At 49.8% G+C, this 24982-nt stretch overlaps 9 protein-coding genes across 9 annotated transcripts; 5 read left to right on the top strand and 4 right to left on the bottom strand.

Moving 5' to 3' along the window:
* Positions 1 to 227: 227 nt before the first annotated feature.
* On the top strand, positions 228 to 2131 carry BDW47DRAFT_126330 (putative carboxylesterase; the record flags this gene model as incomplete). The annotated part of the gene is made up of 3 exons (XM_024816539.1): positions 228 to 476; positions 574 to 921; positions 998 to 2131. The coding sequence occupies 3 exons, from the start codon at positions 228 to 230 to the stop codon at positions 2129 to 2131; spliced, it is 1731 nt and encodes a 576-aa protein (XP_024671410.1).
* A 765-nt stretch (positions 2132 to 2896) lies between these two features.
* Positions 2897 to 5512, bottom strand: BDW47DRAFT_37619 (polynucleotide adenylyltransferase). The gene is made up of 7 exons (XM_024818850.1): positions 5153 to 5512; positions 4942 to 5090; positions 4500 to 4874; positions 4227 to 4438; positions 3560 to 4172; positions 3401 to 3515; positions 2897 to 3349 (listed from the first exon to the last, which is right to left on the bottom strand). The coding sequence occupies exons 1-7, from the start codon at positions 5299 to 5301 to the stop codon at positions 3169 to 3171; spliced, it is 1794 nt and encodes a 597-aa protein (XP_024671409.1). The 5' UTR covers positions 5302 to 5512; the 3' UTR covers positions 2897 to 3168.
* Positions 5513 to 8127: 2615 nt separating this feature from the next.
* On the bottom strand, positions 8128 to 9837 carry BDW47DRAFT_37611 (homoserine acetyltransferase family protein). The gene is made up of 6 exons (XM_024818849.1): positions 9610 to 9837; positions 9047 to 9542; positions 8871 to 8980; positions 8662 to 8809; positions 8510 to 8589; positions 8128 to 8455 (listed from the first exon to the last, which is right to left on the bottom strand). Exons 1-6 carry the CDS (start codon positions 9752 to 9754, stop codon positions 8292 to 8294), a joined length of 1143 nt encoding a protein of 380 aa, XP_024671408.1. The 5' UTR covers positions 9755 to 9837; the 3' UTR covers positions 8128 to 8291.
* A 941-nt stretch (positions 9838 to 10778) lies between these two features.
* Positions 10779 to 11698, top strand: BDW47DRAFT_126327 (SDR family oxidoreductase; the record flags this gene model as incomplete). The annotated part of the gene is made up of 2 exons (XM_024816538.1): positions 10779 to 11026; positions 11122 to 11698. The coding sequence occupies 2 exons, from the start codon at positions 10779 to 10781 to the stop codon at positions 11696 to 11698; spliced, it is 825 nt and encodes a 274-aa protein (XP_024671407.1).
* Positions 11699 to 12501: 803 nt separating this feature from the next.
* On the bottom strand, positions 12502 to 14410 carry BDW47DRAFT_106968 (putative MFS transporter). Its single transcript, XM_024812892.1, has 6 exons — positions 13966 to 14410; positions 13796 to 13856; positions 13503 to 13723; positions 13039 to 13435; positions 12850 to 12981; positions 12502 to 12780 (listed from the first exon to the last, which is right to left on the bottom strand). Exons 1-6 carry the CDS (start codon positions 14392 to 14394, stop codon positions 12686 to 12688), a joined length of 1335 nt encoding a protein of 444 aa, XP_024671406.1. The 5' UTR covers positions 14395 to 14410; the 3' UTR covers positions 12502 to 12685.
* An 874-nt stretch (positions 14411 to 15284) lies between these two features.
* Positions 15285 to 16158, top strand: BDW47DRAFT_106966 (flavin reductase family protein). The gene has a single exon (XM_024812891.1). The coding sequence runs from the start codon at positions 15361 to 15363 to the stop codon at positions 16141 to 16143; it is 783 nt and encodes a 260-aa protein (XP_024671405.1). The 5' UTR covers positions 15285 to 15360; the 3' UTR covers positions 16144 to 16158.
* Positions 16159 to 16739: 581 nt separating this feature from the next.
* BDW47DRAFT_118016 (putative protein kinase) lies at positions 16740 to 18225 on the top strand (the record flags this gene model as incomplete). The annotated part of the gene is made up of 6 exons (XM_024815156.1): positions 16740 to 16999; positions 17057 to 17400; positions 17443 to 17559; positions 17593 to 17750; positions 17806 to 17971; positions 18035 to 18225. 6 exons carry the CDS (start codon positions 16740 to 16742, stop codon positions 18223 to 18225), a joined length of 1236 nt encoding a protein of 411 aa, XP_024671404.1.
* Positions 18226 to 18253: 28 nt separating this feature from the next.
* Positions 18254 to 18530, bottom strand: BDW47DRAFT_106965 (uncharacterized protein). The gene has a single exon (XM_024812890.1). The coding sequence runs from the start codon at positions 18453 to 18455 to the stop codon at positions 18294 to 18296; it is 162 nt and encodes a 53-aa protein (XP_024671403.1). The 5' UTR covers positions 18456 to 18530; the 3' UTR covers positions 18254 to 18293.
* Positions 18531 to 20784: 2254 nt separating this feature from the next.
* Positions 20785 to 24625, top strand: BDW47DRAFT_37558 (putative C6 transcription factor). Its single transcript, XM_024818848.1, has 7 exons — positions 20785 to 21050; positions 21126 to 21175; positions 21238 to 21576; positions 21650 to 21741; positions 21791 to 21839; positions 21954 to 23720; positions 23783 to 24625. The coding sequence occupies exons 1-7, from the start codon at positions 20935 to 20937 to the stop codon at positions 24490 to 24492; spliced, it is 3123 nt and encodes a 1040-aa protein (XP_024671402.1). The 5' UTR covers positions 20785 to 20934; the 3' UTR covers positions 24493 to 24625.
* Positions 24626 to 24982: the final 357 nt, after the last annotated feature.

Raw genomic sequence — 24982 nt, 5'->3', positions numbered from 1 at the left:
TTTCGATCTCCTGTAAAACATTTCCCCTGGTCCCTGAAAAAAGTGGACCACATCATGATGTCATATGACGTGATACTATACCCGCCTAGGAAATATTCCACGTCGATCCCATCAAAGTGGCGGAGCAACACGCCCGAGAACCTTTGAGCAACTTTTGACCCTCAGATCGACCTGGCCTTATTCTTCCCTCCCCCCAGTTCATCCCAGCCCATGCATGGAATCATGCCATGTATACCCTCTTCGCCCTCGTGTTGATGGTCCAGACGCTGTGGAGCGGTCATGGACACAAGCGAGACGCGGACCCCGACGCGCCAATCGTCGACCTGGGGTATTCCACATACCGCGGCAGCCATGTTGCTGACACCGGGGTGGATCAGTTTCTGGGCATGCGGTATGCGGCCCCTCCGCTGGGGAATTTGCGATTCAGGGCTCCGTTAGACCCCGTTAATACCTCCACTGTGCAGGACGCGTCGAGTGTCAGTATCCTATCTGCCTACATGCCCCTATATAGTTAAAACACAGATATGACGGAGACGACAGCGCGAAGATCATTCTTGACTAACGCTTTGCTAGTTCAAACCCATCTGCATCAGCACGGGCGCCAAAAAGCCGACGGCGACAAAGGGAGAGGACTGCCTTTTCGTCAACGTCTTCAAGCCGTCGCATGCTACCCCCAACTCCAGTCTTCCCGTCTGGGTCTACATCCAGGGCGGCGGGTTCATGTCCAATTCCAATGCCAACTTCAACGGGACCACGGTGATCGAGGAGTCTGGGGGCGACATCGTGTTCGTCAATTTCAACTACCGGGTTGGTGCGTTGGGGTTTCTGGCTAGCGAGGAGGTCAGGGCGAACGGAGATTTGAATGCTGGGCTGTTGGACCAGCGGAAGGCGTTGGAGTGGGTGCGGAAGTACATCAGTCAGGTATGGTCAATCAAAACAGGAAACCCGTCACCTGGCTCATTTTTCCGGGCGTAAGACCTGCTAACATGTCGCATAGTTCGGCGGGAACCCAGACCATGTCGTGCTTCACGGTGCCTCAGCCGGCGCTGCCTCAGTAGGCATCCACATGTCCGCCTACGGCGGCCGCAACGACAGCCTATTCATAGGCGCAGCAGTCGAGTCACCGTTCTGGCCCGGCCTCTCAACCATTCAAAATTCCGAATTCCAATTCGACCGATTCGTCAAAGACGCAGGCTGCAGCGGCCCACGAGACGCAATGTCCTGCCTCCGCTCAGCAGACATCACCAAGATCCAAGCAGCCAACGTCCCCTCACCCTATCCGAACCAAAAAACGCCCCCACTATGGTACTTCCTCCCCGTCGTCGACGGCGACCTCGTCCAAGACTACCTGTACCGCGTCTTCGAAGACGGAAAATACCTCAACGTCCCACTCCTCATCGGCGACGACACCGACGAAGGCACCTACTTCGTACACAACGCAGCCACCCCCGCCGACGTCTCCGCCTTCCTCGAAGCCAACTACCCAGGTCTCAGCCCCGCCCAGCTAGCCGAGATCAACGACGCCTACCCGAAACTCGAGCCCGCGGCCCAGCACGCAGAGTACTTCTCGTCGGCGGCAGCCGCCTACGGGGACGCGGCGTTCGTGTGTCCGGGGAACTTCATGGCCGAGTCCCTCGCAAAGTCGCTATCCCCCACCAAGGTCTGGAACTACCGGTTCAACGTGCAGGATCCGCAGTTTGTGGATCGCGGCTACGGCACGCCACACACGTGGGAGAGCTCTGCTATATTCGGCCCGGGGAATGCCTTCACGCTGCACAATGCCCCCGATAACACTTATAGGGAGGTTAACGCAGCGATTGTCCCCGTCACCATGCGCTACTGGATCAGCTTCGTCAAGTATCTGGATCCGAACACGTTCAAGAGCGACGATGCGCCTATGTGGGAGCCGTGGGGCGAGGGGCGGGGCGAAAGATTGAAGATTGAGACCGGTGCGACGAACATGGAGACTGTGCCGCAGGCGCAGGTTGAGAGCTGTGAGCTGTGGAAGAAGCTGACTCCGTCGATGACGGAGATTCCTAGCGCGGGCTGTGGGCTTGCGTGTAATACTACGTTTACGAGATGGTTTTGGGGGCTGTCGCTCTTATATTTGACTATGTTTCTCGGTGTATAATTAGTTTATCTAATACAACTATGTAATCAATGCTCTCAGCGTGTCTCGGGACATGTGAGCTGTAGTTGGTAATATTTATTTTGCTTTGGCTTTTCATTAGATTTATTATTCTCCCCTTCCCCTTTCTCGTTTCCTTTTCTTTTTTCCTTTCTTTTTTCCTTTCTACACCAGCGTTGGTAGCTGGAAAGTGGTATTCTGTATCCTCTAATATGGTAAACCACTTCCATTTCTACAATCTCCAGCGCAACGTACAGAAAAATGTGCAAAGTGACCCGTAGGCCACGAAATACGATGCCTTCATTCAACTAAACCTAGGTAAGCCAGCAAAAATGCTAGAAAACTAAACCGAACAAAAACAAAACAAACTGAATATGTACAGTGGTAAAATCACCCACAGTGAAGGACCAAAGAGATCTTACTTTCGGTGTTTGAGCGCGGCATGCAAAATTAAACAAGCTGGGATGGTGCAAGGAAGACAAAAAAAGGGTTAACATCCATCTGTTTCGAATGGATTTGCCAACGAGGGAGAGGATTGGAGGCTGTTCTTTGCTGGTCCAATTTTTGTATCATGAGTGTTGGCCGCATAATTGTTGCCGTTGTTGATTATCTGCGCAGGCGATATCGGCGCCAGGAAGGAAGATATAGAAAGATGGGATCGTTATGGGGAAGAGGTAGGAACAAGAAAGACGAAAACCAACCTTGAACCTCTGACGTCGGGTGATATCGAGTCAATCCCAAAGTCAGAACCAGCTGGGATCGATCGGCCTGTATCTACGTATACCAAAAGATCGGCGCACGGATTCAAACCAGTAGTGCTGTCGTGTCTGGCGCACAATAGAGCGTGGGGACCAGCCCCGGAGCGAATTTGGGCGGACCTGCAGTGGATAGACCACTCAGGCAGGCGTTGCGGCGCTGGGAGTGTTGGATGTTGCCTGGCGTTTCGAAGGGTGCGACGGGTCCTGGAAAACAGACGGTTGATATCAGTAAATCCCAGATACTAACTCGGCAGCCAACACACTGTGTGGAAGCTTTCTGTATTATCCATGGCGGGTGATTCGCTGATCGTGGTTTGTCTTAACGCTCTTATATGCACTTACGTCGATGGTTTCGAGGGTGCGCTTCTGACCGCTGATGGCGTCGGCCTTCTTGACGACCTTCTTCTTAGGTCGAGTTGGTCGGGTCTCTCCGGGTTGGAAGACATCGTCGGGCATGTCGAAGCTAAAGCAGGTTAGATTCGACGTTCGCCTTGACCCCGGAGTAATGACTCACTTGCGAATGTGCGTAACGGCCAGATCGTTGATACCGGGTTGATATCCAGCCCAAGACGTGCAAGTCGATTTGAAGATCTGTGCGTCGGTGGAAATATCCAGCGACCGGGACGCACCTACCAAAGTCAGTGGAATCACGCAGGGAATACGACTGGCGTACCTGGCTCGAGTTTCAGTTCCAGGCCGATGTAGTAAGTGGTGGTGTAGATGGTCCGACTGTCGCCGTTCGCTTGTTTCTGAGCAGCCTCCGGAACTTCAGCGTTTTCGCTCTCAACCCCATTCAGAGCTACAGCTTGATGGGTTGCATCGTTCTGCTCGTCAGTGGTTTCGGTTTTGATGCCTTTGTCCTGGTATTTAGTCGACCCGTTTTTGACCTGTTCTAACTCTGCCTCATTGGAGACGATGTGGGTACGCTCAAACCCCTTGGGGAAAGGGTGAGCCACTGCGATAGTCGCTTTTCTGTCCAACGCCCCCACCAGAAGTCTAATCTTTGATTCGACGAGACCGGACCACACGGCCTCTGCTTCCTTGGTTTTGCTCGAGGCAGTGATACTGAGGTAATACTTATAGTCCTTGGTGAAGAATGTGTGCCGCGCGAACAAATCGCTCCAACTCAATTGCTTCATGAAAATCTTATCCACAATGTCACCGCCACGCTGGAGCTCGCGGAGCAAAACACATTTTGTCGACAGTGACACGTTGTGTGTGGCGCACATGGAGGGGTAAGCGGGGGTGATGATAGGCATTAAGTGGAATCGATCACCGTGGTATATCTAAGGACAATCAGCCATATGCACAGGGCGAAATATTGCCGGTCTAATTAATACCTTTGGATTCCACACTTTCATCTGCAGAGGACCATCTTCGATTGGCTTCAACAGGACGGGCTGAGGCCAGGCCCACTTGTTCATGATCCGGAAGAACTTGCCCACAATCACAGATCCAGTAGCCTGCGGATAGAGTTGACAGACGCGTGCAACAAGCATTGCCCAAGCAACACCACCGGGGAAACCCACAATGTTGGAGTAAATAGCTCGGCCTATGGATTGGAAGCGAGCGATTAGCTGACAGGCTCGAGGGCTCTGTACAAGACCACTTACGCTGCGCCCAAAGTTTAATCGCACGCAATGCGAAGCGGAAGGTCTTCTGCTGAGGAACAAGTTCCAAGATTTCGTCGGTTACACGGGTGCCGTTCAGCGACCGGGCCTCGCGTTCGTCCAGCCCCCTCAGATAGTCATTGTTCTTTAGGTCGAGGTTGATCGGAACAGACGGAACCATGAGACGGGCAAAGATTAGATCAATGCTGATGCCGGACATTTCAAGTTTGATGATGGGAACGAAGGCATCTGGAACTGGGGTCATCTTCTCAATGGCACCCGCAGGGGCCAGCTTCTCTAGGACGGAGGGGAATTCCGCAAAAAAGTCATCAATCGAAACGTGCTTCGGGCCAACCACCAAGGTATCGATATCCGATCCTGTCACACAGCAACAGTCAGCAACGCATGGAGGATAATTCCATCCAACCTAGTCCGCACGACATACCGGGCCCATAGACGCCTAAGCGATAGCTTCCAAAAGTGAAAATCTTCCCCCCGGCCGCATCGACCGCGGCTGCGGAGAGCCCCTTTTTCCGACTGACGGTTTTGACGAACTCGAGCATGACGCGCTGGATCAGTTCGAGGACTTGTTTCCTACGCGACCAATTCGATCAGTGTCCATAGTCAATCGAGTCCCTGGGGGGTGCGTGTCTCACCTTCGCTCGGTCTCCGCGGGACTTTCGAAGTTGTTCTGGGCCTTCAGCTCTGCAATCAAGTCATCATTTGCAGCCAGCTCATCTGTGGTAGGTAGGACAGTAGAGATCGGAGGCGTGACGCCCCACTGTCGAGTTGAGGGTGCTGCCATTTTTATTATTCCAGGAATATTGCAGCAGGGCTGACGATGCGCCGACGTTAGCGACAGGCGCCTAGATATGGTCGAGGGCGGAGTAAAAGAGCGGAACCCAATAAACGACGACAAAGGTTAATAGAGCAAAGAAAACCGAGAATAAGGGAAAGAGCAACGAAGGAAGAGGAAATAAAAGGAAAGGAGGGCGATTCGATGACGAGGAACAGCGGACAGGGTCGAGTATTGAGCAGAGAATCAAAGGCTGATCGTTCAGTTCCTTAACTAACTGGCCACCCGATCGTCGGCTGACTCAGCATCCCATCTCCTCTCCTCTTTCTTTCCCCATCAGACATGGCCAAATCATCTCCAACTACGGAGTACAAAGTACGCTTTTCTAGGCTTTGCTCAATTTCTAGACAGCTATTTAGGTTAGATACGGGACCTCTCTGCTTGCCTCCGCTCATAGTTACATCTTACAGCCCTCAAGCCTCATCCTTCTCACAAACGTCAAAATTGCACTTCGTCTCCACTTTTTTATATATGCTATTCTTGGCAGTTCGTTCCATGATTAGAACTGGATAAGAAGTGGTGATGATGGAGGCTATTAGAAGCAGTAGGATACATGTTATAAAAGATTAATTATTGACCTGTTTAGCAGACCATGCCGGCTATAGTAAGATCCACCTGGTATTGCAAGTGAATTACATCCCGTGGTATGGCTGTTATCATAACCAACAATATTCCGCTTCTTGGAGGGCCCCCAGCATTATTATAGTTGAAGTTGATTTTTTTCTTTTTAAATAATTATGTTATTAATGATTTTTGAAACAATTGTATGATGTGGTAGTTTCAGTAGACTAGTGGTCTCTGCAGTGACAGACTACAGCTGTGAATAGCTTCATGTGACTAATCCTTTACTCCCTGCTCTGTCAGTCTACACAGCCCCTTGTTTCAACACAGTAATATCATCACTATATACTTTGCGACACCTCATGTGATAGTGATAATCAGTAAGAGAGGTGATCATAAACCTCCCGAGATCCGAGCTTACTCCCATACAAGCCTGTACATTCCTCCACAAGATTTCTCCTCTCTCTCTCTCTCCCCCAAATTGCTAAAGCTAAGTATCGAGTTATTCAAAAAGCCCAATTCTGGCAACAGATGGTATGTGATTCGTCACCTCAGGCCGCTTGCCTCCGACGTGTGGGACATTCCACAAATCCCCATCCAACCTGACATCTATCTATCCTTATTGGACTTTCAATCTTCTCAGTGCATGAAACTTATTTAGGCATCATGTTTTTAGTTCGGAATCTCGTTCGTATCTCGCAGGGCCCTGCGCGTGGTCTCTCTCATTACTCAAACAAGCGAGCTTTCTCTTATGTGTCCTCGCACAGGACATTCCCGGCAACCTTGTATCGGTTTCAGACTCACTGTGATTCAAGACTCTTCAACAGGGCCTTTGAAAAAGATGATTGGGAATATGAGGATGGAATTAAAGTATCTGAGGATGGCTTGGTCCACCCGACTATCACGATCGACGGTATGCAATCATAAATAAGACTCATTCAAATGCTGACCCGTATAGATTCAAATGGTGCATAATTCATGCCAAATACACACTTCATGCAACAAATTACACGAAGGTCGTGGGATAATTACTTGGATGGATTAGAAAGTGGTCAGCTCGCGGCTGAACCTCATTACCTATGCATACCTAAAGGTAACCCCCTTCCTTACCCCCCCTGCGCCTGCTTCTTCAAACCGAACTGACGTTCTTGAGGCACTAATATTCCAAAATCACTGAATCTCTTTCGTGAGCGAGAATCTCGCTTCTCCCTACAACCGGCCTGTTCCATAGCATTGGATCGTATGTTTGACAATGTCCTTCGCAAGAGAAGACTTAGTAACTGATAAAGGTTTGAACCACGAATTGACACGGTTTTATCTTGAATCTGGGCGCGTGTTCACACCAGTTGATTGGCTTGGTAGAAATCCTTACCATGAGGCATTCTTTGACCACCTTGAGGAATGGATGGAGAGATAAAATGCCGTAACAAACATCATACTGGCTATGGAGCTGGATTACAGAAAGACACCTATCTGGGCTTCGTTAAGCACTACTATCTCTTTTTGTTTTTGAAATGTAAACTAGCATGCAATCAACCTCTCAACTCTTATAATTTCCCTGCCACATCTGATCAAAAGTTATGTGTTCCTTTCTTCATGCCACTAACAGTTCCTCTTCGGATGACGACGGTAAACACCTCATAGAACCCTCTATCTTACTAGAAAGGTTCTCAAATTCTCGGGCCACGGACTGGGTAAGACAATCTTTGTGATGGAGGAGTGACTGGTGTTGTTTGGACAGTTTATAGAAAGCAATACGTGAATAGAAACAGAGAGAGAAAGTGACAATGCAGAAGTCACTGCCTGAGGATCCTGCCCCTCAAAAAGCCTCTGGTACTTCCCTTGAAGTTCGGACTTGGATCCCTTCTTCTATTTGTTCAGTTTGTCTGAATGACTTAGGCTTATTTTCAATGGGCTGGTATGCTTGACTAAATTCCCATTTCGCCAAGATAATTACCCTCTTGTACATTTATAGCGTTTCCAGGTTGCTAGCAACTCGGGTGAAATCTCCTGATATCTGGTCTAGATGTATGGCTTACATAGTAGAGTAGAGGTCACATCAATGTGGCAGGCGCTAAATGGCCCCAAAGATCTTTATATGTATACTCGGCTAAACAGATACTTATTGACATCCCGCCTTGCTTCTGTCTGGTTTATCCTTACATTATGGGATGAGGTAGCTTGATAATGAGTTTAAAACTCACTAATTCACCAGTTCAGGCTGTTTTCAACTTCCTTGTAAATACATCAATGGCTATCACGATCTCCTAGAGAGTATTGAAACAAATCAGTCCACAGCTCTTCTTACTTTTTGCTGTCCCTGCTAGCTGGAAGAGCATATTTGAAGTGAGTGATGTAAAGCTCCCACACCATCACCACTACTCCTGTTCGCCTTTCACAATTATGTTACCCCTGCATTGTTTAATGGTAAGATCTCCCATCGATTGAGTAACAGTACAATCAGTTTGCTTGAAAAATTCTGTTAGCTTCTGGTCCAACCATTGGACATCATCTTTACTATCTCCCGGTCCGCCAGCCCAGTCTGTCCAACAAGGTCAGCAGGAGCAATAGGCATCATACATTGCTGAACACTTACGGCCCCAGATAGAAGGGAAAACATCGAGTGTCCCGACTCCCGGTCGCATGCACACAAGCTCATACTGCGAGTCTTCTGGTCTGTGCAGATATTAGGCCTCCGCTGTGAAACAGGCAGAAAGCAAAGAAAAGAACGAAGGAAGAAAGACTCACGGAAAGTATAGGTCCGTCTTTCCCGGAAGCACTAAAGTCTTTGCTTTGATCGAAGCCATGGCCTTTTCGAAATCGCCATCATACGGGGCCTGCTGAGCAACATCCCCATTCTGCCACGTCTGAAGCATGACGAGGAGATTTTCCGGGTCTATGGGCACTCATCAGTAAATTATTGCATGGTATCTAAAGTCTTGCATGTAGCCACTCACCCTTGGACAAAGCCCATGCCTCCCAGAAATTCTGCAGGAAGTCCTCCAAATCCTTGAAGCCTAGTGCTGTTTCATACAGTTTCTCCCTGTGAAACGCCTGACTGAAACCCCTATTCCGCGCATCGTGATCAGTATGCACCTATTTACCCTAACAGATGCTATGCTTTGACACTCACCATCCCGCGTAAACTCTCGCAAATGCTTTGAGTCCAATCTCCCTTTCCCCAGCAGACCACTGCCGCGGGTTCTGATCCGCGCGAAAGATACCGCCCTCGCCTGACCCCGCCGATGGAACGCCCTTCGCCGCCAGGAGTGCCCCCTTGACACCTTCAAGAAACACTTTATTATGCAGAGACGTTCTAGCTGATGTACAGAAGGGCACGGCGAGGTCCATGAAATCCGGGTACTGCGTCGCCCACTGGTAGGTCTGGCCGCCTCCCATGGACCAGCCGACAACAGCCCGCAGGTGCGTAATGCCCAGGTGCTGCGAGACGAGCTGGTGCTGCGCGCGCACGTTGTCGTAGAAGGAGCATTTGGGGAACGGGCCCGGAGCGGGGTAGTTGGATGGCGAGGTGGACTGGCTGTTGCCGAAGAGGGCGGGGATGATGATGTAGTAGTTTTGGGGGTTGAGGGTCTTGTCTTCCCCGATTAGCCATATGTTGTCGGATATTACTGCTCTGGATTAGTATTTGCTTCTACTGCATATATATGTGTGGTTTTGAATGGGAGAGAGACATACGTCCGGAGAACCATGTCGGGTAAACGACGGCGGGGAAGCTGGGGTCACCAAAGGTCTTGTATGCTAGATGCGCATTTAGAAGTTTCTCTCCACTCTGGAGTTCCCAGTCGCCCAGCTGATAAGTTCTAAATTCTTCGTTGGTCATCTTGACTAGTCTTTGATTACTTGCAGAAAATAGATGTTTCAATTGAAGTGTTCTGACAGCACCACAACAGAGTCTAATAACCCCGCAGGACACGTGTGACAGTTATGAATCGTGCTTACGAATGGAAGAGAGATAGAGTTATTGGAGAAAACAAATCGCAGCTTTGCAATAGTGAGGGGTCATATAACAATCTAAAGATCCAAAATCGGGTGGTTTGACGTCATTGGATAATACGACTCGTACTCCTCATATGTGTGTTTATACTACATGGTTCACCCTAAATACAATATCCAAACGAACCCATCAATGACTCCTATTGTTTAGGCAATTGCTGCCCACCCAGAATCAAACATTAAGAGTCCTGCGTAGAATTATGCAAGCCCTGCATTTTACGCAGTCGCACGATGTTCTTCTCTCTGTAGTTCGCGATGGCCTTTTGATCCCACCCCGAATTCGCGAAGGTTCTATATCTACTGCATCAAAATGCTGTCCAACGCTTTGGGAGGGCTTGCATTGAGTGTCATTCCCAGCATAAAGTGTATACGGCTCTCGAGAACCCGTGTCGCAGGTCCGAGTACGGCGATGATTAGTGATCTAGCCGCTAACTATGTGGTCTACATAGCAGCTACGACAGGATTTAGAAGCCATGCTTACACAAAAGAGCCCAAGAGTCCGTGAAACGGCCCGGTTCAGAATAGACTTGAGATTCATGGTCAGACGCCGCGGGGAAGTTGCCGTAGATGCCATCGGGGGGCTTATCACACCTAGTGCGAACTGACACTGAGAAAGCACACCGTGGAGTTACTCGGAGATAGTGTTATTTCCGATCGACGCAAAAAGATATATATAGAGATACAATTCTGTTGGTTCAAGGTGCGTCGCCAGTTCTATTCAAATCAGTCCTGGCCCTGACTACTCCTTGTCGATTTAATCTCGCACGCGGTTCTTCTCTGCTTTGTATTCGAATCTCGACATCCTCCTTTTTTTTCCCCCTGGGGTCAAATCAGGTCCGTTCTAGGACGCCATGCCTCGTATATGGTTCATCACCGGCTCTTCCTCCGGCCTCGGTCGTCAACTGGCCATCGCAGCCGCCCAGAACAAAGACACCGTCGTCGCCGCCTCGCGCAACCCCGCCAAGCTGGCCGATTTAGCCTCGCTGGGGGTGATCGTGAAGAAGCTCGATGTGCGTGCCAGCGATGCTGAAGTCAAGGCGGTCATCGACGACGTCCTATCGACGGTTGGCCCGATTGATGTCCTGGTGAACAACGCAGGGTATGTCCTGGAAGGAGGCGTTGAAGAGTGCAGGTAAGAATCCGTGTATCTTCTTCAATCACATTCCAAACCCTAGCCCTAATCCGCGGGTGCAGCCACCAAGAGATTGTCGACCAATTCGACGTCAACTTTTTCTCGCAAGTTCGCGTTCTGCGCGCCGCTCTGCCTTCCATGCGTGCTCGTCGGTCTGGTATCGTCGCCAACCTGGGGTCAATCGTGGGCTGGTATGGATCCCCCGTGACGGGCTTCTATTGTGCCAGCAAAGCTGCGATCGCCATCTACACCGAGTCCCTGCGCCACGAGCTGGCCCCTTTCAACATCGAAGTGACCTGCGTGGAACCAGGTTCATTCCGCACGGACTTCCTCACTGTCGGTCACAAGGTCACGGCCCAGAACCGCATCCCCGAGCTTGATCCCGGAACTCAGCCCACCCGTGACGCTATCGCCGCATTCAGTCTGCACCAGCCTGGTGATCCCAATAAGGGTGCTCAGATCCTGGTCGAAGCCTTCACTAAAACTGGTCGATGTAAGGGACGTAAACTTCCGGGAAGATTGGCCCTGGGGAGCGATGCCTTGGCCGCCATTGGTGGCAGTATCGCTCGGGAGCAAGAAATGCTGGACAGCTGGGGGGAGATCATTGGGTCAACAGACTGTGAAGACGTTCAAAGTTAGATTGGAGATTAACATTATCAATAAGAATTGCACAGTGTCGTTGAAATCGGTTATCACTACTGTTATAACCTTAAACCAATCAGCTATCACCGACCTTGAGTGTAGAGTAGTACCTGTGTTTTCAGTATATTCCACGCAACTAGTGGTACTGTCGGGTATCGGATGTCAATAGCTGATACTTTAAAACATTGAAATGTCTCTAACAGTATGGGTCCTTCCGATAAGTACAGTCTCAATGACTGAGTGGAGAAGATTACCCATTGGTCTAGCGAAAGGTAGATCAATATGCGGACCAGAGTATAGCCCACCGTGGTAACATTGTCATTCGGCCTTGAGTAATTCTATATTAAATCCACTAGTTGGTATCTACTACATCTATTCTGTACAGGTCACGAAAATACAGAGGGGGGGGGGGGTCCATTACCTGCAATCGTCTTCCCATCTGGAGAGAAGAATGACAGTCGGAAGCGATTAGCTGACATCGCCTACCATTTCATTGCCTGCATCGTTGCTCTATTCCCTGCTTTTGATTCATGTTTACCGTTGAAAGTATCGTGGAAGTTTATTGAAATCTTGGTGCGGTCATTCGAACCCCCTTCGAAATATTAATATGCTCTTAAGGTCAGCATTGATAGCGATAATCTATCACTACCATACAATGATACCTCCTACATTCATTGACAAAACTCTCCAGGTTCTGGGCCAAAAGTCTCACGCTCTGGATTCAGCCAACGAAGCTAAAGGGAATGAAAACAATCCTTTCAACCGTACTTAAACGGAAACCCTATCCCTAGCACTGACTCTGAAATTAGGCCGGTGAGCTCCCTTGTCCACGGATCCTTGTCGACGGTCTTCTGGATTGACCAATGCAGGGGAGCATTTTTGTGCTCCCATATAAATACCAACAATGGTTCTATCCAATTACATATTTACTGGACACTAATAGTCCGCCGTAACGATTGCGATCCCTGCTAATGGTCGACTAGATCATGTCCTCCAGCCGACCCTGTACTTTTGCATTTGAAGCCCATATCTGGCGACCAGGAAGACGGCAATTCCACCGATGAAGCTGACTATTGTGCCTATATCTATATCAGTACCGCCGACGCCATCACAACAGAACGAGGGCAATGGAGAGAAGATCATCTCACAGATTGTGAACACCAGCCCCACGCCCATGGCATCAATCATCGGTACGACGGCGCCTGTACTAACAGCCCCGAGACTATACTGAACGACGTACTTCCCGCTGATAACAGCAGACCGTTGTTCCGGGAGTGTTTCTAGGATGATCAGCAATTCAATTGTCACGAATTTGAGAACTAGGAATGTAGTCTTACCGGCGCAATACGTGTTAAGCCCGTTGAACGCCACGACAATTCCACAAGAGACGAAAAATATACTGATAATAGGAACAGCCATTCCGCCAACCTCTCTGTCTAAGGTCCACCCGTATATCGCCATACTTACCGGCAAAAGCCCCAGCCAAATGGGCAGCGCGCCGTTTAATCTGTCCTGGGGTAGACGGATACCTCCTCTCTTCTTGATATACCGTCGGGTGGTGCGATCAGATACAACACCTCCAGCAAGCGAACCGAGAGCAAATCCGCCGAAAGGTGCTAGGTAGAAAAGACCGCTGACCAGTGGCGATGTGAGGTTGAACCGCGGGTTGAGCGTATTGGGGATGGATGTGAGGACTACGAATTGGAAGAAGCACAGAACGCCACACGCAACGTCCTAGAATTTGCGGTTCTTAGATACTGGACGGGAATTCTGGGATCAAGAGATGAGAACCAGGACTCACTGTGATCAGGACGTTTGGATAGAGAAGAGGCTTTAGGACCCTTAGTGGATTCAGATTTGCAGACTTTGAGCCTGTTGCTTTGGGTTGGTCGTTGCTCATGTCCTTCTCACTTGGAATGGAGAAAAAAGATAGGATCAAGCTTAATCCAGCCAAGCCAACCTGTACCCAGTATATCACACGCCAATGGGTATAATGAACAATGGCGCCGCCAATACAGGGCCCTGCGAAGCGGAGAGTCAGCCAAAGAAATCTTGCTAGCTGAGATTCAAGGACAAGAATGGTGTTTGACTGACCAATCGTCATGCCAGCTGTATTCCCTATTTGTATGAACCCAAATGCAGTACCCCGAGTCACCTATAGATCAGGATAAGAGTTAACCATTTCTTCTTATACATAAATTTCCCACGTAGAAAGAGACATGCGGATAGCCGAGAATTTCGCGACTCCCATACATCCAACTCACAGGCTCGAAAGTCTCAGCCAGTATTTCCTGGCCCGCCAGAAGGAAAAAGGTTCCCGTACTTCCCACAATAACCCTCATCGCAATGAACATGCCAGTGCTGGTAGCCCGTGCAGCGCCTATAGAGAAGCAGAGCAAAATGAGCAAGGCCAAAAGAAAAGCATTCCTACGTCCAATGAAGACTTGAACCGGCTGCCAGACAAACACCGATAGTCCCATTGCAACCTGGACGCATGCGTTTGCGATGTTAAGCACCTTGGCCGTGGTGGAAAGCTCCAAGGCGACATGGGCGGTCGCCGGGAATATGGACGCTAGGGCCGACGCGCTGGTAAACACCGTGAAGCTGCAGCCTGCAAGTAGGAGGCATTTCCGCCATTTAGAGAACTTGTATCTGGTGACATCAGAGTCAGTGGTTGGCCCTTTGACTTCCATGGGAGAAGAAGTGTGGATACTGGAGAGGAACGCAGAATTTTGGGGGACATTACCACTTTTATACTTAGTACCTAGCCCTTGCATAGTGCCCGCCAACTCTCATGAGTCAGAAAACATATCCACGGCTGTCCAGGGCCAGCGCTGCAAATGTTAGGTACAGGGTATAACAATTACTACGCCAAAGTCGCAATTCATGACTGTATATGCGACATGCGTCTTCCCCACAGTAAGTTAGGATGTCCTACTACCATGACTACTTAGGTAGCATTGTGCTAGAACAGTTTATATTCGGGATGTACACGGCAGGATACTTCCAGAACCAAAGTTGAACGAATTAGCATTGGTGAACTCCTAATGATCTCACATCAACCAATCACTGATCATGATAAGGTTTATATAAAGGGAGACATACTTGAAGAGTTACTGTGCGCTTTCAAAGGCCAAAAAGCTTAGAGGGCTAAGCTAGTCCTGTCCAAACCACTGAGGGCGTGCTCTATATAACCTAAACAAGTAATATGTGGTCCCGCTGCGGGGCGCTGACAAACGTTTATCAACTCTTCACGGGATATTTCCACTCACTTTTTATTAGGGCCCAGGGCATTTTGATAATCTATCCAGGCGGGTGTGGAAATATCGGCTCAATATCAGCGTGGAATTAGTAGATGCCGAGCTTCACTACCCCACGATGCTCACCCCACTGGTAAACCATCCGGCAATTTCATAGCCTTAATGCATTGTCCTTTCTCCAAGCGTTTCCAGCAAATATTCATTCGAGTACCCTGTCTGCCATTGTAAGTTCTCGACCACCAAGTAAGGACTAGATGAAAACATTACAATAGTCCCGCAGACTAGTAGCAATGCTGTACATGTTTATTAACGGGACAACGCAGGCATCACCGCTTGTCCCCCTGCCAACCAGCACCTGCAGCCAGCCGTCAACTCCGATCATCAAGCCACGCCCGCACAATGTCCAAGCCCGGAACCGACTTCAGCAAGGTTCAGGCCTCTCGACCTGATTTCAAGCACACAGAGGCCGTGTACACCAAGCCGCCCCACCCCGCCTGGCAAAAGGGCGAAGGCGCCAACGACGGCGGCGAGAGCCTGCAAAAGAACCATGTCGAAATCGACCCCTACGGAGAGGGACGCTCCCCCGCATCCAACTATCAGCTTCTAATTTCGGGGGTTGTTCCCCGACCGATCGCACTCATCAGCACGAAGTCCAAGGATGGTCAGACCACCAACCTGGCGCCATTCAGCTACTCGAATGTCGTTAGCTACGACCCGCCCATGTTCACGGTGGGGTTTGTCGGCGCCCTCGACAAGGCCAAGGACTCGCTGAGGAACCTCACTGAGACAGGCGAGTGCGTCATCAACATCATCTCCGAACACTTCGTGGAGGCGGCGAATGCCACCGCTGTCAATGCCCCCTATGGAGTCTCCGAGTGGGAAATCTCCGGGCTGCACCAGGCGCCTACCTCTGTCGTGCAGCCTGCCCGGGTCAAGGAGTCCATTCTGGCAATCGAGGGCAAGCTCGTGGAGGTGAAGGAGTTTGAGAGTCGCGCCAAACCGGGTCAAAAGTCAGGCGTCCTGGCTATCATTGAGGGCGTCAGATTTTGGGTGCGGGATGATGCCATCAATGAGGAAAAGAGCGTTATCGATCTCAAGGTGTTGAAGCCGATCAGTCGGCTGGGAGGTATCCAGTATGGCCGGACCACCGAGGCTTTTGAGATTCCTAGGCCTCAGATCTAGACGGAGATAGATTGCTCGGGCTGTCTTATCTCCTTGCGATTTTTGTTTTGTTTTGTTTGATAGATTTCATGATAGATCAGATAGACTTGGTTATACATTGTTGCTTACTCTATGTTTATCCGGCTGCATATACAAAATTTGTCCAACGATACAAGGTTTCTCATTATCATAGATTTCTTTTAGAGAGATTGTAGTATCAGCGAGAGAGATAATAAGGTGTTTTCTTGCTCCTTCGAGACTCTGACAGATTGATTATTCCAGTGTGCTGTATTCTCAAACGCCTTCTCACAGCGTGTACATGCCGTGGAGTCTATCTTTCAACTCATTTTCCCAATCATTCCATGGGCCGGCCCTAGCATTCTTCTTACTAGATGGTCAGATAGGCGAGTCTCTGTCCCTCTGAGCCTGGACGTATTTTCACGATTAACACATGACCAATCATAACAATCATGTGACTTAGTATATCACGGCCCATAAGTTCAATAACCAGGTGGCTCTCTTCCAGTTTTGGGCCACCATCCACAACAGTGCTTATACCTCCACTCACTTTTTTCTTGCAACTTCGCTTTAGCATTAGATGGTCTGGCAATGTAGGCATGGCATCACAATTACGCGCGTGGGGAAACACTCCGCGGCAACAGTTTTCATCATTGAGAAGAACTCCCCACGTTTTATACTCTACTCTGCCACTCGATATACCTTTGGAGGAGGAGAATCTACCTTACTATATACCTTACTATAAACCTGAGCATTGCCACACAGTCAAAATTGGAGATATATATGAGGCTAGATATCAGGTCTCAGGACATATTGGTTATGGGGCGTATTCCACAAGCTGGCTATGCCGAGATCTTCAGTGCGTTCTTTCGACCTTCCCTCGCGACTTCTCCTCTAAAAACTCACAAATGCGTAGAGAAAACAAATATCAAGTATTAAAGGTGTCTACATCACTGCCAACACACCCAACTGCAATTGATCGCGAGTTGAAGATCTATAAGCATCTGGCGAAAGTAAATTCTTCGCATCCTGGCCAGTCACTAATCCGCGAGCTTTACGATTCATTTGATATTCAAGGCCCTGTTGGGAGGTACCACCATTTCGTGCTGCAACCGATGCATATGACACTTCTAGAGATGATGAGACTGAATCCAAGGCCGTTTGACCTACCTCTCCTCAAAATGACTGTCAAGCGACTATTACTAGCCCTAGACTTTTTACACACTGACGCCGAGATAATTCATACTGGTATCCAGCCCTGTCATTATATCGCGGGAACAACTCGTTTCTAACTTGAAGTAGATGATAATTTGATGCTCAGTCTGGAGGATAATAGCATGCTGGCGGATTTTGCAAAGGACGAAGCTGAAGATCCAAGCCCTCGGAGAGAGGTTCATAAGTCACATATCAACTACCAGAGTAGAAAATTCCGCCGGCCGACTGGAGGCAAAGGCTATGGACTCCCTATACTTTGTGGCTTTGGCGAGGCGCGGACTGGAAAAAAACAGGAGTCCGGCCCATTCATTAGACCACATATTTACAGAGCACTAGAGATAATATTTGAGATGCCGTGGGGGAGTCCTGTCGACATTTGGAACCTGGCGGGCTTGGTAAGGACAGCGCTTGTGCAGCCGCCATAGAGGTCCCTTGCTGAACACCCAGTAGATTTGGGACCTCTTCGAAGGGGAGCATTTGTTTGAGGATATATTTGATAGGAAAGGAGGCCATGACCCGTTCAAACATCTGGCGCTCATGGTTGCGTTGATTGGACCGCCACTGCAAGAATTCGTCAGACGTAGTGAGACGACGGAGCAGTGTTTTGACCGCAGTGGTAAGTATCCTGACTTCGCAAAAAGTTTTTGGCCCCAGATACAGCTGTCTGACGAGTATATAGGCGCCTGGGTGGCCCATGAAGATGCATCCATACACTTGGTCTCGCTGGAGAGCTTGGAGAGGCGACTGTCTGGGCAAGAGAAAGCATCATTTATCCAATTTATCAAGTCAATGCTTGAATGGCTACCAGAGGGACGCAAGACAGCAAGGCAGCCGCTCGAGGATCCATGGTTGCTTTATTGTCTCAGTTAATATCTGCCTAGTCACCGGGAGGGGAAGCCCCAGCTCATGTTGCAAGGTGCTGTGCTAACATTAGGTCTCTACAGCAGGTGCCTCCATCCTCGATCATAAATTAAATGATGTATGGCCATTACTAGATCTGACGCTACTGGGACAAAGACCCAATCTATTATGAAAATACTAGAGCGATAGGGAATATAAGACCCCGAGCATGTAGCGCCCGCAAAAATCATCTCTGCCATTTTGGAGCATGATGCGTTGAAAGAGACTTGATTATAAGACCTCCGCACGACGAGCTGGCATCTCAGCGAGACAGGCCCTATATCCCCACTCGATCGAATCCATTGTAGCCATACCTGTTGTTTTGACTTTTCTTGGTCATGGGATAGGATTTGTGATCAGGGGCTCGGAACATGTGACCATCTTTATAGTTTTGAGTAGATGGGCACTTGAGCCTTTCGTCCGAGAGAGTCCACCGCTTCAAGAGTGGGTGTGCGCAGACCAATTGGGACATGCATCATGGTGAACACATCACTTAGAACACTGTTATAGATACTTAGCGAAATGCTTCCGCATTTCGATCCTAAGTTTCATGCAACAACGTCATGTACGTGGCCAGTCAACCGTCACAGATTGCTTACTAACGGGTGCGTTATCAACGCAAGGCCATGGAAATGATATCGATTCGTAAATTTTGAAGTGAAAATCAATTTTACTATATATAAATGCAGTACTTTATGTTTGGTTCTTCCGGGTATAGCGAAACAAACGACAAGCGACGGGACCAACCCTAACTAGGATATTGCAAAATCGAAAAGAGGGAAGAGTCCACCATAATTAGTAAACGTTAGACTCTTCAACCAAGGAAGACTGCAGTATATGACTAGCCAAATGCGGATTTCTTGTTTTTCATTAGATTTTCGATTAACGCAATGTGTCGGATGCACATGTATTGCATAGTGGTTTTGAGCCCTACGTTTACTAATCTTTTCGGTCGAGAAAACACTTGTCGCTGCTGCTACTATTCTCAGCATTTAGGCTAGATGGAACTCGAGCTGCATGGGACCAGAATTTTTATGTCTGTATCCGTAACCTGGGATCGACCTCAAGATGTGTGCTGGCCGCAAAGAGCTTCTCCCTCCATGATCCAAGCAACAGTGATATCGGGATGTAAACATAACTAGGCACTGTCACTCTGGCCAGATATGTCTCCAACAACTTCCACGTGTCCCAGTCGGGCTATTTGTATCTTTCTTGTTATGCTCACCTTTGTTATCGTGTGTTGACGTCATTCTTAGACAGACGGTGTTCAAGGCTCCCTGAACAATTGTCTAACTATACGGAGTACGCATAGGGTAGTTAGTAATCAAGGTTCATGGAATGAGTTTTGTATGCCCTTCCCGGGACCGGGCAACCTTGGACCTTGTGGGAATTATATTACGCCATTCAGATGTCTACCGGGCACCGCAGATAGTAAATATAGGCTTTCTGGCTCGATCGGGCTGAGCATCGTGCATCGGAGTTGAACATGGCCCCGACCGACGGCAGAGCTGAGCGAACCGCGGAGACATTGGAACCACCAGAATAGAGAAGTGGGTAAAGTCACCCCGCTACCCCCGGTCTGGGAGAGGGGGAGAGAATCCACATAATCCACTTTGCCGGCCCAGACTTCTACTAAACCCCCCCATCCCCCGATGGGATCATCATCCTGATGATCTTTTCCATCTCGTTGGAGCCGTGACCAGGAACATTCTCGAAATCCGATACTATGTACCTGCAGGAACCATAAGCCTAAATTGGTGCTCCTCTTTCTCCTGTAGACAATGAGGACATTGGATAACTTAGACATGGAATATGATATTGCCTTGGAAAGACATGGACGGGCTGAACAGTTGGATTCAACCCAATTTAGCGGCTCCTTGGCCCTAACCCGTAAACATCGGTTTTGATTTGTATACTTCCTTTTTTTAAAGTGGATTTATTTGCGGGTCCACGATGGGAAAGACAGTCAGGTGGATAGCAGAGATTTGTTCGATGGATTCATTGATGGGGAAAGGGGAATGATCACCTGGGCGGTCAGGCTAGACATTTGGCTTGGGCCGTTTCTGTGGCTTTCCGACGATAGTGTCACTGTTGGAACTCGGATCCTCGTCACATCTCACCACCTTCACTACGCTCCCTTTGACCTCGTCTTTCTTCTTTCTCCCCCGTCCAGCATCCGTTTCCCACCCGGGAAGGAGACCCATCCTCAATCCGTGGAATCGCTCGTTGCTACGGCCTTCACCGCGATTATCGATCTACCAACTCATCTATTTGTCTATCTCTATCTGTCGAACCATTTCCCATCGTGCAATCACGTCGAATCATCGAGGACGATCAACCTCCCATCCCCACTACTCGATTCCTGCCAGACACCGATAGTTCTTCTGTCCCTGACCTTACCCTCCCCTCACTATCCACCTCCGCTTCTTCCGTCCTCGTCATTCAGGGATCGTCCGACGTCAACCGCCCAACGGCACCTACATAGCGTGGGATCTCTTGCTCATGGATTTTGCTCTTTGCTTGGTGCTTCTTTCAAAAGACTTGCCGTCCGCCCTACCTTCCACTCTCGCTCCCTGCTTGCGACTCCCCTGAGGTGCACACTTGTCGTCTGTTCTCCGTAACGTCGATAAATGATTAGGTGCCCAATGTGTCGTGACCCCGGATGATAATTTGCTCGCGATGAGCCACCCTTCTCCTCAGAAGAACGGCGGCAACAATATCCCTCCCCCGAAACAGATCCGCTTTGTCTCCACGGACGGTCAACCTCAGACCAAACGCCGACGGGTGAATGCTGCGTATGCGTGCCCCTGTCCTTCCTGACAAGAGTTTCCCTCTCCCAGCTCTAGCTGACGTCGTCACGTGTTGTGCAGCTGTCGAACGTGTCGCAAGCGCAAGATACGATGCTCGGGGGAACAGCCAGGTGAGTGACGGCCAAATGCGCAGTTGTTGGCCGATTCCTGACAGGTGTCGGCTGGTGGATAGTGTGTCGAACCTGCTCCGATTACAACCATGAATGTCTGGGATACAGCGACCAGCCGCCCTCGGCTCGGCCACAGCCCGAAGTCGCGCTCAGAGCCCCGACAATGCGCACTTTTCCCGACCCCGGCGAACCAGCGGCGTCGCACACAAATACCCAAGTGGAGAACGGACCGTCAGATTCGCCTCCTCGCAACGCACCACCACCACCACCTATTGCGAGCGTTGAGAAGTCATTCGAAGCCGCCAAGCTACCCGAAGTTCAAACTGGCTCTGTTTCAAGGGATATGTCACGAACAACGAAAGAATCCGAGCAGCAAACGACGGGGGAGACTCCTGAAAGCAGTATGTGCCCGGTCGGCTCCTACATTGGTCGACGTCAAATTATACAAACGCTAACGACGGCGTGGCTCAATAGGTCGCACGTCTCTCAGCTCAGGTGCTCGCACCCACGTACCTTACTTTCGATATTTCGGACCCACGGCTATTGTTCCCGGGTTTAAACAAATGGTTGGACTGCACAGGTTTCTCCAGTTAACTACGACCTAACGTTTTATAGGTCGTCCAGGTGCGAGGCTCACGCAGGAGCAACCCGTCACAGTCATCAGGTTTGCCTCTCTTGTCCCCCCCCCCCAATCCTTTTTGGCAGAGGACAACATGCCGCTATAGTCCTGGCTCCAGCTATAAACTGGCTTTTCCATGCTGATTCCCGGGACCTACAGAGTCGCTATCTCCGCTCCGCAGCCCAAAGCTTACTGAAGCCGGGGTCAACCCTTTGAATGTCTTCGACAACCGTGACGCCCGCGATGCAAATACCATTCCCTTTTACGATCGGGATGATTCGCTACCGGTTAGCAATCTGGTGATGCATCTTTGTGAGCTTTTCTTTGCACATTTGGGCTGTAATTTCCCCTTCTTGCAGCGTGAACGGTTTTTCAACGAGCTCAAAGAAAAAAAGGTTGATACTATGCTCGTGGATGCCATTTGCGCTTTGTCTGCTCGGTTTTCCCCGCATCCTCTCTTGAGTCCCCCACAGGCACCCTCGATCGATGGATCAGAACCACCTCTCGACGTTAAGAAGTCCAACCGTGGTCAATCGTTTGCACAGAGAGCAATCAGTGCCCTGGTAGCCTCCTTGTCGTGCCCCACGCTTTCTGTTGTCCAAGCCTGTCTCTTACTTGCTTACGAGCGCTTTGGCTCGAACCACGATAGCGGACTCTGGATGTATCTGGGCATTGCCATTCGGATGGCACAGGACCTCGGCATGCAAAAACCTCAGGGATTAAAGTATAGTTATGGCCAAAGTGGGGTGGCGCCAAATACGGTCATGACGGGACAGGCGGGGAAATTCGGGGAAGATCAATATGGCGATCTCCAGGTCCCACAAAGCCCCGCCAAAAAACCACAAAACATCGAAGATCGGCGCGCTTGGGAACGCGGGAGAGTGGACACGTTCTGGAGCATCTTTTTTCTGGATCGAGTGATCTCGTCTGGCACAGGTCGCCCGGTCACGTTACGGGATGAAGATATCGAGTTGTGTTTTCCAACCCAGTCCGAATCGCAGCTGTCCAATGGTTGGCCGGCTCCATTCCCGCCGTTGATCCGCATCATACATCTCTACGGGCGGGTGACAGACCTCATCAATGGAATACAGGCTGTCAATCATGTTACGACAGAGACCCTCAAAATGCTCGCCGGGATGGAAAGTGACTTGACTGGCATTTATCAGCGACTATCTCCAAGGCTTCATTTCAATGCGGCCAACTTCCAGGCTTATGTCAAAGCCAAGGAAGGGACGAACTTCATACTCCTCCACTTCTGGTTCCACACATTAATCGTTCTCTTGCACCAACCAACGCTTTTGCACTCATTTGGTGGGACGATCCAGCACCTCTACCCGAACAGCAGGGAGCTGTCGATGTCGTCGGCTAAGACCATTGCGGATATTCTCTCATTCTCTGAGCTTGTGGATGGGAAAAGCTTTATTGGTAATCCCTTTACAAGCCAACCGATGTATATTGCTGCTTGCGCCTTTCTGATGGAGAGTGCCTACTACACCTCACCCTCGTCGGGGTCCGGCTCTCCACCAAACCAGCCACTCTTTCCCAACCAAACCAGTAATTTTGTTTTACCTACTATAGATTGCTCAGCCGGGACGGAACGAAAAGCCACGGCCAAGCACATCCTTCTTGCATCCGCGGCAAAGGACAATTACCAGCGATGTTACAAGGCGTTGAAAGCACTCGAAACCTACTGGGAGGGCACCAAGTATATTATCACGGTCTTGGATCAGAAGGCCAAGGGAATTGTTGATCCCCTATTGTATACTGTGGAGGAGATGGAAAACACGGCTGAGATGTCCACCATGCAGCCCTTCCCTGCGCCTCACCGGCGAGGAATAGGGGCCCCACTAATTGCCGAGAACTCGACAATCTCGGGCCAGGCGACACCTGATACTACGCAGTCCCCGAGGGTTGATCCCGGTCAAGGTGAGGATCCTTCCCCGTACTTTTGCTAGCCCAGAAGATTGACTAACTTTTTCGGCTCCCAGCCATTGGATGGGCACTCACCGGAGCGATTAACTCGTCGCAGCCCAACCTGAGCTTGCTGTATCAAATGCCTGCCGTGCCTTCTCATTCGGCCGCTGAAAAGCCCACATTTCCGTCCCAGCACAGCCATAGCTACGCTAATCTCTCCGTTCCACCTGGGGCTGGTCAAGTCTCCAGCTCCTACTCACAGCCAGTGGACGCATCGCGAACCACAGTGTCCACACCCAGCGCGTCCATCGCTGCAGCTGCAGAGAAGTACCCAGGTCTTGTACCTCCTGGCCGGGTGTCGACTTCCGATGCCAATCTTCTCCTGGGTCTAAATGCAACGTACCCGACCACGAGATCTCATCCACCGGCTGCGCAGACGCGTTATGGCCAGGACTTGCCGTCGACATCGGGGATGGGAGGTCAACCAGCGACGTACGGTTATCAGATGCCAGCGGCCGCTGCGGAGCAGTCCACAAGTGGGACTTCCATGGGCCCTGAATACCACACTAGTTTCGCCCCACGGGGTCGTGACGTTCTGATTGAGAGCCAAGATATCGACATGGCGACCCTTCAACAACAAGATCAACTTCCCTTCGCTCTTAGTGGCGATATTCTCCCCTGGCTCGAATATCTTCCCCCGGATGTCCTCAGCTATTTCGGCGAGCATCAACATTACCCTACTATGATGAATTCCCATGACAGTACTCCACGACCCCCTCAGTGAAGTACACCAACTTCACTCTATGATGTGACCCATATCATGTGCTCTTTGAGGGTTTAGGGAGAGCATTCCCCTCGGCGTCTAGGACATATTGGATATTTGCGACCAAAATTAGACCTCTACGATTAACGGCCGTGTTTGATATCTTGCTTTCCATGTTTTGTTGCCCCTCGATTTCTTCTCAAGGATTAAATTAGCGCAAAGGAGTATCTCTGTTATGAGTTATTGGTTACGGCTTTGACGACTTACGGTGAGATCTTCGGTCGGAGTTATAGCACCTGGTGGATCTCTTTGGTGGCATATAACATAACCCTTATCTCTGTATCCATATTGACCCGATAACTACGGCATGAAACAAAGTTTCTTACATTCATTCTTGGGCGTAGGTCGACTCTTACATGCGTAAACTATCTTGGGAAGTATTCACTGGGCAACCAAATGGTGTTAGTACTTAAGGGCACCGGGCATACCAAGATCACATTAGAGCCACCCT

Source organism: Aspergillus candidus, assembly GCF_002847045.1.
Source record: "Aspergillus candidus strain CBS 102.13 unplaced genomic scaffold BDW47scaffold_27, whole genome shotgun sequence".
Lineage (NCBI taxonomy): Eukaryota > Fungi > Ascomycota > Eurotiomycetes > Eurotiales > Aspergillaceae > Aspergillus > Aspergillus candidus.
Note: the sequence above shows the minus strand (reverse complement) of the source record. Positions and strands in the feature narration are given on the sequence as shown.

What these genes read in the sequence shown, in the direction of transcription:
- BDW47DRAFT_37619 (XM_024818850.1), bottom strand. Translation starts at nt 5,301, where the DNA reads ATGGCAGCACCCTCAACTCGACAGTGGGGCGTCACGCCTCCGATCTCT. An exon ending in CTTAGGCGTCTATGGGCCCG is followed by an intron (nt 4,875 to 4,941) that starts GTATGTCGTGCG and finishes GCTGTGTGACAG; the next exon opens with GATCGGATATCGATACCTTG. An exon ending in GGAACTGAAACTCGAGCCAG is followed by an intron (nt 3,516 to 3,559) that starts GTACGCCAGTCG and finishes TGACTTTGGTAG; the next exon opens with GTGCGTCCCGGTCGCTGGAT.
- BDW47DRAFT_37611 (XM_024818849.1), bottom strand. Translation starts at nt 9,754, where the DNA reads ATGACCAACGAAGAATTTAGAACTTATCAGCTGGGCGACTGGGAACTC. An exon ending in AAGACGGACCTATACTTTCC is followed by an intron (nt 8,590 to 8,661) that starts GTGAGTCTTTCT and finishes ATATCTGCACAG; the next exon opens with ACCAGAAGACTCGCAGTATG. An exon ending in TTTCCCTTCTATCTGGGGCC is followed by an intron (nt 8,456 to 8,509) that starts GTAAGTGTTCAG and finishes CTTGTTGGACAG; the next exon opens with ACTGGGCTGGCGGACCGGGA.
- BDW47DRAFT_106968 (XM_024812892.1), bottom strand. Translation starts at nt 14,394, where the DNA reads ATGGAAGTCAAAGGGCCAACCACTGACTCTGATGTCACCAGATACAAG. An exon ending in GCTTAACACGTATTGCGCCG is followed by an intron (nt 12,982 to 13,038) that starts GTAAGACTACAT and finishes TGATCATCCTAG; the next exon opens with AAACACTCCCGGAACAACGG. An exon ending in GGGGCTGGTGTTCACAATCT is followed by an intron (nt 12,781 to 12,849) that starts GTGAGATGATCT and finishes ATATAGATATAG; the next exon opens with GCACAATAGTCAGCTTCATC.
- BDW47DRAFT_106966 (XM_024812891.1), top strand. Translation starts at nt 15,361, where the DNA reads ATGTCCAAGCCCGGAACCGACTTCAGCAAGGTTCAGGCCTCTCGACCT.
- BDW47DRAFT_106965 (XM_024812890.1), bottom strand. Translation starts at nt 18,455, where the DNA reads ATGGCAGAGATGATTTTTGCGGGCGCTACATGCTCGGGGTCTTATATT.
- BDW47DRAFT_37558 (XM_024818848.1), top strand. Translation starts at nt 20,935, where the DNA reads ATGAGCCACCCTTCTCCTCAGAAGAACGGCGGCAACAATATCCCTCCC. An exon ending in GGGGGAGACTCCTGAAAGCA is followed by an intron (nt 21,577 to 21,649) that starts GTATGTGCCCGG and finishes GTGGCTCAATAG; the next exon opens with GTCGCACGTCTCTCAGCTCA. An exon ending in TTCCCGGGTTTAAACAAATG is followed by an intron (nt 21,742 to 21,790) that starts GTTGGACTGCAC and finishes AACGTTTTATAG; the next exon opens with GTCGTCCAGGTGCGAGGCTC.